Source organism: Antennarius striatus, chromosome 15 (genome assembly GCF_040054535.1).
Source record: "Antennarius striatus isolate MH-2024 chromosome 15, ASM4005453v1, whole genome shotgun sequence".
Lineage (NCBI taxonomy): Eukaryota > Metazoa > Chordata > Actinopteri > Lophiiformes > Antennariidae > Antennarius > Antennarius striatus.
The window spans coordinates 14052935-14066815 of record NC_090790.1 but is presented as its reverse complement, the minus strand read 5'-3'; the positions used below and the strand labels follow the sequence as shown (position 1 = coordinate 14066815).

At 45.6% G+C, this 13881-nt stretch overlaps 1 protein-coding gene across 1 annotated transcript; it reads right to left on the bottom strand.

Annotated features, from left to right (window-relative positions):
• Window positions 1–312: 312 nt before the first annotated feature.
• slc25a46 (solute carrier family 25 member 46) lies at window positions 313–4909 on the bottom strand. The gene is made up of 8 exons (XM_068334592.1): window positions 4448–4909; window positions 4078–4120; window positions 3616–3673; window positions 2858–2935; window positions 2616–2716; window positions 2445–2501; window positions 2115–2172; window positions 313–1774 (listed from the first exon to the last, which is right to left on the bottom strand). The coding sequence occupies exons 1-8, from the start codon at window positions 4710–4712 to the stop codon at window positions 1163–1165; spliced, it is 1272 nt and encodes a 423-aa protein (XP_068190693.1). The 5' UTR covers window positions 4713–4909; the 3' UTR covers window positions 313–1162.
• Between the last annotated feature and the right edge of the window lie 8972 nt (window positions 4910–13881).

The window sequence follows — 13881 nt, the reverse complement described above, 5'->3', positions numbered from 1 at the left end:
ACTATATTAAATTTAAAAGCCTATAAAATTCCTAGAATCAAAGTAAGATTAAATATTATGGACAATTGGATATTATTTAGAATATTAGAATGACTGGGGAAACGTGGAAAAATTATGTACTCACTCCTCCATCTATTTTCTATAACTATTTGTCTGGGAATTGTCGTAAAATTCACTCTATGTATGTTCTATTATTTATGTTACTATGCAGCAGTGAAGTAAGAAGGAAGTATTCATTTGTACCCAAACAATACAAGTTTGAACACACAAAATGTACTAAGGAAGTGGACAGTTAAAAAATGTATTTGTCTACATGTGTGTATATACTGTATGCATATGTATTTTCAGACAGCCATCACTAAAAGTTAAAAAAACCAACCCTCTCCTCCACTACCACGTTTTACCAGAAATTACTGTTAACAAAACTTACTAGGAAAATATTTTATTTTAAAAAAATGTCATTATCCAAAACAAAATATAAACCGACACTGCAAATTAAAATAAAAGGTTGGTATATCCCTCACCTTTTCATCATGTTTACTTTTATTCTGAAATCTGGACAGCAGCTTAAAATGACATTTTGATCACATATTTACTACAAAGCTACTTTTTTTAATATGTAGAGCATTTTATTTTTACAACTGTAAACAAATACAGTTTTTAATTTTGGTTGAGGATCTTGATGCACATACAGCTTTCACTGACCAATCAGCTCACGGGATTTAAACACAAACACAATAGCATTTCTAAAAGGATCAAGAATTCATGCTGGAACAGGGGATTAGCTAACATTGACTCTGTGCTCAGCTAAACTAACATGACCTGGTGGGAAAAACTGCCAACAATCAAACAGTGAAAGACATGAACAGTCAATCTCTTCCTGGTGGTTGCTTGGTTACAGCACATTGTTATGGTAATATGTTGGCAGGACTCCTGTTTATATTGAGTTTATCATTGGTCACGTTTTCCTGACCTACCACTTTCCATTCAACTTTAGTCAACATCACGACAGATAAACATTGTTCTCTCTCATTAGAGTGGGTAATTTGACAAACAGTACAAAACATTTTCTTCATATTCCTGGACATCACTCTTCCTGTTTAGTTGCCATAGCGCAGCATCAATGTGAATAATGTCGTGTGACTAGAATCTAAACTTGTCTCTACGGTAACAGACTGGAGCCGCCCCGCCCCTCCAGCAGCAGCAGCCTCAGCACGGTCCTGGCTGCGGCCAGCAGCGCTCCATGCAGCGCGTACTGCACCACGAGAACTCCAAACCCGCGGTAGAACCCTGCTATGCCCTCCTTGCGGGAGATGGCGTGGAGACAGTCGGAGAAGCCGTCGTACTGCGTGTTGAAGGGAAGCACCAGCGGGCTGCCGCCATTTCCCACAGCAACTACCCCATCGGTGGCATCGATGATGGTGCGTGTGCCCTGTAGGCTGAGACGGTGCATCACCGTCTCCAGTGGAAACAGTACGATATCGGCCACAAGAGAACCAGCCCAGGCTGCCGCAAGCTCAGGGAAGTAAGCGTCCAGAGGGTTGCTGGGGTTTGTCTGCTGTTTCTTGGTCAAGTGGTACATCCATAGCGCCACCCGCTGGACGGAAGCGGCGATGGCATATCGTAGGATCGCGTGCAACGCGGCAGGAAGCAGAAGCGATCTGAGGGGAAGGAGACGACGGCTGTGTGGAGCGCCGACGCCCAGCAAGCGAGACAAACCCTCACGGATGCAGTCCAGCAGACCAGATGATGAGTCGTCACGGACAATATCACTCTGTGGAGACATAAAGTTAGATCGCAGTCTGTGATGGAAATTAGTTTACCACTGCTTTCATTTGTCTTCACTACGTACTGGTGTTCTATTTGCAGCAACTCTACTGTTTTCATTCAATTCAGACTTCTCATTCTAATATCTGGCATTTTCTTCAGACCAAAAAAAACAAAACAAAACAAATTCTGTAGATGTGTTTGGAGTTTCAATGATGTAGAGCAGAAAGTTAAAGCTGTGCTATATAGTGGACTTTAACGTAAATAAAAGCAGCTAAACAGTTGAGACCTAATATTTATTAAACACTTCCAATAAATGTCTAATCAGTGATCAATAATCCAGTCACCTGGACCGTCTCCATAAGGCTGGCACAGTAAAATGGCAAAGCGACCACAGCCGTTAACCTGCATATGAGAGACACAATCACATTTCACATGTGTGAACTTTTCCCCACTCATTTTGAATGCAGATAATTTTGATTGGATAAATAAAAACCACATCCATTTCCCTAAAGATCCGTTAGTTTTTTTTTGACAACGTTAAAGCTGCAGTTTCATCAGAAGGTGTACTACTCCATTGTTTGGCCTCCTGCAGGAGACCTAAAAAATAATGCATATGTGCTGATATACTGTACATAGACGCCAGAGAGCGGTGTGTGAAGAAGTGGTGAACTGACCCTTTAAGGAGGAGGTGTCCTGCCAGTTGTTTCCATGTCCACCTGTGTGGAAGTTCCCTGTGCACAAATCACTTGGTCATAGACAATGGGATACACAGCAGTAGGACTACGGTAAAGGCACTGAACAAACAAGTAATACTGCTGCAATACTGGCGTAGAGTGAGTGGTTACCGTGGTAACGGTGTGAACTCGCTGATGATGCCTTCAGCTCCCAGTGTGATGCCGTGAACGATGAAGGTGCTGCCCATCCCCTTCCACAGAGCCCTGACACCCTGGACAACACGTTTTTGGTACCAGGTTAGGTTCAGATATCATCCAAAGACCTTTCACATTTTGAACACCGGGGGGCGCCAGGTGGCACGCCGAACAAATAAATTCATCCTACGACATTTTGGTTACTATAGTTTGGTTACCTGTGCCTTGGTGATGGAGGACATGACAGCGACAGCGCTGAAAGGAGTCAGGTGGTAGCATCGCGCGTGATAATTCACCTACGGCATACAATCAGATCACAAGAAGTCGATAAACCAATTCAATAAACCTGAAATTAAAATAACAGATACCAATATTTGTTTATGATTAAAAATTACGTGTGTTTTCATTTACTACAAATTATAAATACTCATATAACATGACTGTGACACACATTAAGTTGATTAATTTATTGATTTTTAAAATTCTCCAACAAAATCCCCAAAATAAAGAGTCTGTAATGGCCATTTAAGGCTTAACATCCCACCAATTTCATCTCATCTTGTTAGTATCTAAGCACAAGAAAATCAACGAACAAAAATTGAACAAAAACACATGACCAACAGAAACATTAGTTATTTGGGATGTAACGACAAATCTTGAGTTGGTAAAATTTCCATTATTATTTTCAAGTGAATGAGTTTGCAGACTAATCATGAATTATTAAAGATTCCTTGTATTTTTCTAGGTGTGCTATTGCAAAAACAAACAATAAAATAATAATAATAATAATAATAATAATAATGGATTGGATTTATAAATGTATATTGAAAAAAGCACATCCATATTTAAATATAAGAAAACTGGAAACTAGATTTTCTCCTCTTGATCAAGTTAAACAGAATAACTTCTTTTGAGGTAGCATAAACTACAAAACAAGCATTGTAAAAACTAATTGCGGTTATTGATCAGAAAGTACCTGACACTGTCTGCGGAAGACGATACAGGGGTGAGCCAGGACATTCTCAGTGAACAGACTGCAGAAAGAGAGGAAGATGAAGAAGAAGATGATGAACAGGATGATGAAAATAGGAGGGCAAAGATGAGGATGAGAAACGGGGAGATAAGGAAGTCAGATAAGAGGAGATTGTAGAAGAGGAAAATGAACAAGACGATGTGGAGAAAACATGAAGTAAAGGATAAAAATTTAGATGATTAACAGGGGGTTGAAGAAGAAGAGGATGAAGATGACAGAACTGGTTACAGTCATGCAGTTCTCCCAACAACATAGAGAGGGTAATCCTGCAACCCCTGAATGCCTCACAGTCACCTGTACCATACCATTTTATTTCCAAGCATATTTATTTCCAACATTGATTCATAATGAAATGTGGATTAGTTAAAAAAAAAACAGCAACAAAAAAAAAGCATTATTTCCAACCTGACCAGTCCGATCCCAAAGCCTGCAAATCGATTCAGCTGCTCTGCAAGTACAAAAAAATAAGTAATATGAAATTAAACAACACTTAATCAAACTAACGTCAATATGTGAACATCAATTTAATAAAACTAACAGGATAGGATCATCTTAACAGAGAAGTTTATTCAACTACAAATTAAAACAGCATTAAAGGAAAGCTTTCTAGCAGTTAGCCTCTTTTACCTTGAACTGTGCTAATTACTAATTAGCCACTTTATTGGAGAGAGTTTAGGGTTTGTTTACGTTGTATTCAGAGATCGCGAGCAGTTAGCATAGCAGCTAAAAGCAGATAACATGATTAATAACGTAAGTGTTCCAGACAGCGACCTACCAGCTGGAGGTACGCCCGGCTGAGTAGCATCCCAGGCGGCTCCGGGACCTCCGGACTCCCCTAACGACTCGTCGTAAAGAGGTGTCCGCTCTCCGTGATGTAGGTTGCGGCTACCGGGGATATCCGGTGGCGTTGTGACCCAGTGGTGATGATGCAGCTCCGCGGGGCCCCCGGCGCTTCTAACAGGGTAGCTGGATCCGTACAGCGGATCGTCACGGCCACGGTATCCGAGGCCGTCGAAGCTGTCCGGCCTCCTGGATGCCATTGGAGGGTCAGGGCCTGAACGGAGAGTAGGAGGATCGTATCTGTGATCCGCTGTCACACCGCGCTGAGCATCAAGATGAACACATTCACGTCCCGGTAAATCAACGATGCGAACGTTTTAAGGGAAACGCTTTTATCTCCGAATGACTTGACCTGCTGCAAAATATCCACCTGTCACCTGCAACCCGGAACTTGTGTTTCAAGTAGGCAGGCGTGAAGCTCACTATTGCCGTCCACGGGTCACCAAGAGAACTACAGCTACAGCTTTTCCTTCTTAAAACGCTATAGCTGTACAATACAATGATTAATATTGATATATTTAATATTTTTAAATCAATACGATCTAAAATATCACCTTACTTATCAAAAAAAGCAATCTTGAGTATTCAGGACTGTTTCAGGACTGAATATCTTCTTTGTACTACAACATTTTGTCAGAGCTTAATTTAGCCAAGATGATCCACAAATTTATTATAGGAACAAATGTAAAAATTAATTAGGATTGAAATAGTTTTAAGATTCTCTTTATCAAAAAAGATGATATCTTCCAAAAAGGTCAGTTTGTAATTTATTTTCATGACAAGAGTGAAACTTTACTGCAATTGTTCTGAGGAGTCCCTGAATCTTCAATTTCACCTTCCATCTGAAAGTGTTTACAGAGAAATTTATCGACTGGGCAGAACATCTCTGTTGAACTGGAATAATTTTGAATTTCTTGGACATGTGGAAGCTCACAAACGAAAGGAGCATCTTATACATGAACAGTTAGTCTCAGTTCAGTCCAGTAAATAATCAGCTTAAATTACATGATGTCAGTGTTTTCGTCATGCAACAACTGTTTAAAGTAATACCGCAATTATTAAATCTGACAAGGTGTAATGGAAATTTGTATTGTGTGTGTCCTGATTTGACTCTTATCATGTCATTACTGAGAACTTGCTTCCAAACCTCTCCATGCAACTGCTGGGCTATGTCACATCTTAGTTTGTTTGGACAAAGAGGTCACAGCAGGTCACAACCCATCCAACCAGATGGAGAACCAAAGGAGAACCGATGGAGAGGAGATGGAGACCTGTTTTCAGTCAAGGTGTAAGATGTTTTATGGGTGCATGAAAGCCTTTAAATTACATTCCAATGTGTAATAAAGATCTCTTAGTTTTCTTAGTTTTGGTGTGATAGGTTTGGTGTATTCCAAAGGTGTAAGGTCTCCTGATACAGATGGTTTACGAGTGTGTGAAAGCCTCCTACACTGCATTCTCGAGGGTGGTGATGTTTATTCCTCAGCGGGGGGTACCACCAAAAGGAGGGCTGCCTGAGAGCTGGAACTGGCCATTCCTGCTCGCATGCAGGCCTTTCTTCTTAAAAGGTATAAAAGGTGAGGAGTTTCAGTCTCAAGAAGAGCGAAAGGGAGTAAGACTCAAGAAGAAAAAAGATAAAGAAGAGAGAGAGAAAGATAGGAAGATAGAGAGAGTCAGCTGCGGGTTACATACGGACGCCCAGCCTGGTTGACGCTACTCTGCCTGGGTTGTAGGATCTCCTTCCCTGTATCAAGGTAAGAGGCCAAGCATATTTGGAATGCCACCATATATTGCCTTAGCTCAACCAACTAATTGTTTGTTTCTGTGCTCTGTGGGGAATTAAACTACAAGTTTATTCGAGTATCATAGAATTGTTTCTGTGCTCTGTGGGGAATTAAACTACAAGTTTATTCGAGCATCATAGAATTTGTTTGTTTGCATTGCTATGCGCTGTGGGGACTAAACGACACATTTGGTCTAGCATCATAGAGGTCTTTTGACTTATTGTTTGTTTGTTGTTTGTACGTATTGTTTCTTAATATCTCTATTCTCTGCGTGTAATAAATCACACATTTATTATAGCCCTATAGGAGTGGTTTGATTCATTGTGTGAGTGAGTTTTCTGTGTACCCACCTCCTACGAACCTATTTATTCAAGTTTTTCACAAAACAATTGGCGTCACGAACAGGATCCTTATAATCAATTTTAATCGTAAAATTGGACTTTTGAAGGTTGGAGGATATACACAGAAAACCATGTTTAAAAAGTTTTGGAAGCGCTCCAAGGAGGCTCCAGAGGCAGGGAGACAGAGAGAGATTCTTGTTCCCGGCTGGGAAGATGCGCATTGGAAAGAATTGGCGTTGTGTTTGCGAGACGGTGGTGGTCGGCCCGAGCCGTGGGCTGACTTGGTGAAGGATGGTTCGGTGGCGTCTGTAGTTAGCGTACTACAGGGCGTCTCGGTTTCATCCACAACTCCCCTGGGGGGAGTTCAGCGGCGCATGTGGATCTGCGCCGAGGCTTGGCGGCAGCAGAGTGATGTGAACGCTCAGTTGCGCCAGCAATTGACTGCTTTGCAATGCAAATACGACAAATTGGCAAAGCTGACGGACCGTGCGGTCACGCATGTGTCCAAAGTAAATCGCCGAAGCCGGCGTAAGGCGCCACGGCGTGCTGAGACCACCCAGATACGGTCGTTCGTGTCTCGGGTGATAGATGGTGATCCGGTCACCTGGGATCCGGAGACCTGGGACGGAAATGTCTGGGATGATTCTGATGACGGGGAGTGGCTCAGTCCAGCCCCCGAACATCCGCCGCTCCGTGCGAACCCGGTGGTCCGACGGAGGCGGATGCAGCGGATGATTCCTCCGGTGCGTCGGCAGGCGATAGACGGGGCGGGCAGGCTAATGGTAGATGAGCATGGTCAGGCTATCATGGTTGATGAACCCCAGCCGCAGCCAGACCCCGAAATTTCGCGAACCTTGGAGGATTACACCTCCGAGGAGGTGGTTCATTTAACGTCTCGTTTCCGGCAGAAGCCGGACGAGCCGCTAGACTTGTGGCTAGTGCGCTTGTTGGATGAAGGAGGGTCGCAAGCGGAAATAGACGAGGGGGACGGGATGAGATTTGCGGGGTTATCACGAGATACAGCAGTAAATGCTTCGTATCGACAGCTGGTACGCGATCGCGGAGCTGATATGACGACAGTTCTTGCTCTGTACTCGGAAGCTATCCGCGAACAGCACCCCCTGCCCTCGGACTGGCCTCCGCTAGACCGAATGTGGCATACCATCCGTGAGGGGATGCAGCGATTATTGAGGCTCTGTGTGCGGGAGGCATTAATGGTGGGACCGGTGGATGACGTGACTGCTTTAGCTGTCCCCAAAACGGTGAGGGATATGATGATAAAGACCTCACCCCCCCCATACAAGTCTTTGGTTTTATCCCTCATGTTGGGATCACCCGATCGCCCCATGGGTGAGATTCGGAAAATGATGGCGGAACTTGGGTCGTTACGAGACTGGGACCAGGCTCCTGTTCGATACCGAGAAGACAGACGGCGCGTCCCCGAGCGGGAGCTGCCTGTGCGTGCTCTGAGAGCCCCCATGTCCGGCCCCTCTAGGCGGGATCTGTGGAAGGCGTTGATAAGATCGGGAGTCCCCGCATCTGAGATAGATGGACTCCCTACAAATGAGCTGAGGAAACGCTATGCTAAAAGAGGGTTACAAGTACATTGCATGACAGAAATAAATCAGTTCGGGCAGTTTTTGAAAACCCTAAAGGAGTTAACCACGGTAACTCCCTCCGTTCCTCCCATGGAGGACCGGAACCGATCCCGTCATTCCGGCATGAAAAGGGAGGAGTCAGAGAGTTCAGATTCAAGGGAGGAGTCAGAGTATTCAGATTCAAGGGAGGAGTCAGATTCAAATCACAGGTTAGTGAGAATCGCTAAAGCCACAGCTCCTAAACGGAAGAAGGGGAAAAATAAGGGCAAGCGTAAAGCGCACCTTTACCCCGACTTGACTGATTTACTGCTTGATATGTAGGACCAAGACAAAAAAGATTCTTTGTCCCAAATGGGGCAGAGAGATGTGCAATTGTGTCTCTTATTTCTCACTTACAGATTTAAATGTTCAAGGCTGAAGTGACGACATGGTCACAACGGAACTCATACACCATGAAACCGGAGGACAGCCCAGTCTACACAGATGCTATTGGCATCCCATGTGGAGTTCCAGATGAGTATAAAATGAAAAATCAAATTGCAGGTGGACAGGTCCCGACCAAGTCACTGAGCGAACTGGAACTGCAGTCCGGTTGCTAGGAAAGGGGGACACGTGGTTCCACATCTCATCTACCGGACCAGCCAGATCCGACCCAGGATCTGCTCTCCCTCCACCAGCTAGTGAAGGTGCCACTCCAGACCCTGATCTGGAAACAGAGGTTGCAGCTCTTGCAACCCCAGAGAGTTCCTCGGCTAAGGCAACGGCCTCAACTGAGGACATCGTGTGTTGAGTTGTTGAGGACGTCGGCTGTTTTGGTGTGAGTCCCCAACGGTGAAATAGAGAAGCATCGAACGGGCAGTGGGCAGACTGGAAATGCCCCCGTCATTTCAGAAGGCAGAGCGGGAGGCCCTATTGGCGCCCGACTCCAACGTGGGAAACATCGCTGGCATCATCCATTCCTCTGCTGGAAAGGGGGGCCAGCTTTAGTCAGTGAACATATAGGATACATATAGGATCATCACACTGAGGTGACCCAGTGGGGCCACGTCTTCAATTGGTAGTTACACACATAGGTAACACAACACTTATTGTTTCTTATCTACACTTAAGTAGTTATAGCTCACCACATTAAGATGACAGGCCAAGGGGTGGAGTTTATTACAGATGTCCTGATTGTACTATGAATGAAGAGTCAAAATCAGGCCAAGGGGTGGAGTGTAATGGAAATTTGTATTGTGTGTGTCCTGATTTGACTCTTATCATGTCATTACTGAGAACTTGCTTCAAAACCTCTCCATGCAACTGCTGGGCTATGTCACATCTTAGTTTGTTTGGACAAAGAGGTCACAGCAGGTCACAACCCATCCAACCAGATGGAGAACCAAAGGAGAACCGATGGAGAGGAGATGGAGACCTGTTTTCAGTCAAGGTGTAAGATGTTTTATGGGTGCATGAAAGCCTTTAAATTACATTCCAATGTGTAATAAAGATCTCTTAGTTTTCTTAGTTTTGGTGTGATAGGTTTGGTGTATTCCAAAGGTGTAAGGTCTCCTGATACAGATGGTTTACGAGTGTGTGAAAGCCTCCTACACTGCATTCTCGAGGGTGGTGATGTTTATTCCTCAGCGGGGGGTACCACCAAAAGGAGGGCTGCCTGAGAGCTGGAACTGGCCATTCCTGCTCGCATGCAGGCCTTTCTTCTTAAAAGGTATAAAAGGTGAGGAGTTTCAGTCTCAAGAAGAGCGAAAGGGAGTAAGACTCAAGAAGAAAAAAGATAAAGAAGAGAGAGAGAAAGATAGGAAGATAGAGAGAGTCAGCTGCGGGTTACATACGGACGCCCAGCCTGGTTGACGCTACTCTGCCTGGGTTGTAGGATCTCCTTCCCTGTATCAAGGTAAGAGGCCAAGCATATTTGGAATGCCACCATATATTGCCTTAGCTCAACCAACTAATTGTTTGTTTCTGTGCTCTGTGGGGAATTAAACTACAAGTTTATTCGAGTATCATAGAATTGTTTCTGTGCTCTGTGGGGAATTAAACTACAAGTTTATTCGAGCATCATAGAATTTGTTTGTTTGCATTGCTATGCGCTGTGGGGACTAAACGACACATTTGGTCTAGCATCATAGAGGTCTTTTGACTTATTGTTTGTTTGTTGTTTGTACGTATTGTTTCTTAATATCTCTATTCTCTGCGTGTAATAAATCACACATTTATTATAGCCCTATAGGAGTGGTTTGATTCATTGTGTGAGTGAGTTTTCTGTGTACCCACCTCCTACGAACCTATTTATTCAAGTTTTTCACAAAACAATTGGCGTCACGAACAGGATCCTTATAATCAATTTTAATCGTAAAATTGGACTTTTGAAGGTTGGAGGATATACACAGAAAACCATGTTTAAAAAGTTTTGGAAGCGCTCCAAGGAGGCTCCAGAGGCAGGGAGACAGAGAGAGATTCTTGTTCCCGGCTGGGAAGATGCGCATTGGAAAGAATTGGCGTTGTGTTTGCGAGACGGTGGTGGTCGGCCCGAGCCGTGGGCTGACTTGGTGAAGGATGGTTCGGTGGCGTCTGTAGTTAGCGTACTACAGGGCGTCCCGGTTTCATCCACAACTCCCCTGGGGGGAGTTCAGCGGCGCATGTGGATCTGCGCCGAGGCTTGGCGGCAGCAGAGTGATGAGAACGCTCAGTTGCCCCAGCAATTGACTGCTTTGCAATGCAAATACGACAAATTGGCAAAGCTGACGGACCGTGCGGTCACGCATGTGTCCAAAGTAAATCGCCGAAGCCGGCGTAAGGCGCCACGGCGTGCTGAGACCACCCAGATACGGTCGTTCGTGTCTCGGGTGATAGATGGTGATCCGGTCACCTGGGATCCGGAGACCTGGGACGGAAATGTCTGGGATGATTCTGATGACGGGGAGTGGCTCAGTCCAGCCCCCGAACATCCGCCGCTCCGTGCGAACCCGGTGGTCCGACGGAGGCGGATGCAGCGGATGATTCCTCCGGTGCGTCGGCAGGCGATAGACGGGGCGGGCAGGCTAATGGTAGATGAGCATGGTCAGGCTATCATGGTTGATGAACCCCAGCCGCAGCCAGACCCCGAAATTTCGCGAACCTTGGAGGATTACACCTCCGAGGAGGTGGTTCATTTAACGTCTCGTTTCCGGCAGAAGCCGGACGAGCCGCTAGACTTGTGGCTAGTGCGCTTGTTGGATGAAGGAGGGTCGCAAGCGGAAATAGACGAGGGGGACGGGATGAGATTTGCGGGGTTATCACGAGATACAGCAGTAAATGCTTCGTATCGACAGCTGGTACGCGATCGCGGAGCTGATATGACGACAGTTCTTGCTCTGTACTCGGAAGCTATCCGCGAACAGCACCCCCTGCCCTCGGACTGGCCTCCGCTAGACCGAATGTGGCATACCATCCGTGAGGGGATGCAGCGATTATTGAGGCTCTGTGTGCGGGAGGCATTAATGGTGGGACCGGTGGATGACGTGACTGCTTTAGCTGTCCCCAAAACGGTGAGGGATATGATGATAAAGACCTCACCCCCCCCATACAAGTCTTTGGTTTTATCCCTCATGTTGGGATCACCCGATCGCCCCATGGGTGAGATTCGGAAAATGATGGCGGAACTTGGGTCGTTACGAGACTGGGACCAGGCTCCTGTTCGATACCGAGAAGACAGACGGCGCGTCCCCGAGCGGGAGCTGCCTGTGCGTGCTCTGAGAGCCCCCATGTCCGGCCCCTCTAGGCGGGATCTGTGGAAGGCGTTGATAAGATCGGGAGTCCCCGCATCTGAGATAGATGGACTCCCTACAAATGAGCTGAGGAAACGCTATGCTAAAAGAGGGTTACAAGTACATTGCATGACAGAAATAAATCAGTTCGGGCAGTTTTTGAAAACCCTAAAGGAGTTAACCACGGTAACTCCCTCCGTTCCTCCCATGGAGGACCGGAACCGATCCCGTCATTCCGGCATGAAAAGGGAGGAGTCAGAGAGTTCAGATTCAAGGGAGGAGTCAGAGTATTCAGATTCAAGGGAGGAGTCAGATTCAAATCACAGGTTAGTGAGAATCGCTAAAGCCACAGCTCCTAAACGGAAGAAGGGGAAAAATAAGGGCAAGCGTAAAGCGCACCTTTACCCCGACTTGACTGATTTACTGCTTGATATGTAGGACCAAGACAAAAAAGATTCTTTGTCCCAAATGGGGCAGAGAGATGTGCAATTGTGTCTCTTATTTCTCACTTACAGATTTAAATGTTCAAGGCTGAAGTGACGACATGGTCACAACGGAACTCATACACCATGAAACCGGAGGACAGCCCAGTCTACACAGATGCTATTGGCATCCCATGTGGAGTTCCAGATGAGTATAAAATGAAAAATCAAATTGCAGGTGGACAGGTCCCGACCAAGTCACTGAGCGAACTGGAACTGCAGTCCGGTTGCTAGGAAAGGGGGACACGTGGTTCCACATCTCATCTACCGGACCAGCCAGATCCGACCCAGGATCTGCTCTCCCTCCACCAGCTAGTGAAGGTGCCACTCCAGACCCTGATCTGGAAACAGAGGTTGCAGCTCTTGCAACCCCAGAGAGTTCCTCGGCTAAGGCAACGGCCTCAACTGAGGACATCGTGTGTTGAGTTGTTGAGGACGTCGGCTGTTTTGGTGTGAGTCCCCAACGGTGAAATAGAGAAGCATCGAACGGGCAGTGGGCAGACTGGAAATGCCCCCGTCATTTCAGAAGGCAGAGCGGGAGGCCCTATTGGCGCCCGACTCCAACGTGGGAAACATCGCTGGCATCATCCATTCCTCTGCTGGAAAGGGGGGCCAGCTTTAGTCAGTGAACATATAGGATACATATAGGATCATCACACTGAGGTGACCCAGTGGGGCCACGTCTTCAATTGGTAGTTACACACATAGGTAACACAACACTTATTGTTTCTTATCTACACTTAAGTAGTTATAGCTCACCACATTAAGATGACAGGCCAAGGGGTGGAGTTTATTACAGATGTCCTGATTGTACTATGAATGAAGAGTCAAAATCAGGCCAAGGGGTGGAGTGTAATGGAAATTTGTATTGTGTGTGTCCTGATTTGACTCTTATCATGTCATTACTGAGAACTTGCTTCAAAACCTCTCCATGCAACTGCTGGGCTATGTCACATCTTAGTTTGTTTGGACAAAGAGGTCACAGCAGGTCACAACCCATCCAACCAGATGGAGAACCAAAGGAGAACCGATGGAGAGGAGATGGAGACCTGTTTTCAGTCAAGGTGTAAGATGTTTTATGGGTGCATGAAAGCCTTTAAATTACATTCCAATGTGTAATAAAGATCTCTTAGTTTTCTTAGTTTTGGTGTGATAGGTTTGGTGTATTCCAAAGGTGTAAGGTCTCCTGATACAGATGGTTTACGAGTGTGTGAAAGCCTCCTACACTGCATTCTCGAGGGTGGTGATGTTTATTCCTCAGCGGGGGGTACCACCAAAAGGAGGGCTGCCTGAGAGCTGGAACTGGCCATTCCTGCTCGCATGCAGGCCTTTCTTCTTAAAAGGTATAAAAGGTGAGGAGTTTCAGTCTCAAGAAGAGCGAAAGGGAGTAAGACTCAAGAAGAAAAAAGATAAAGAAGAGA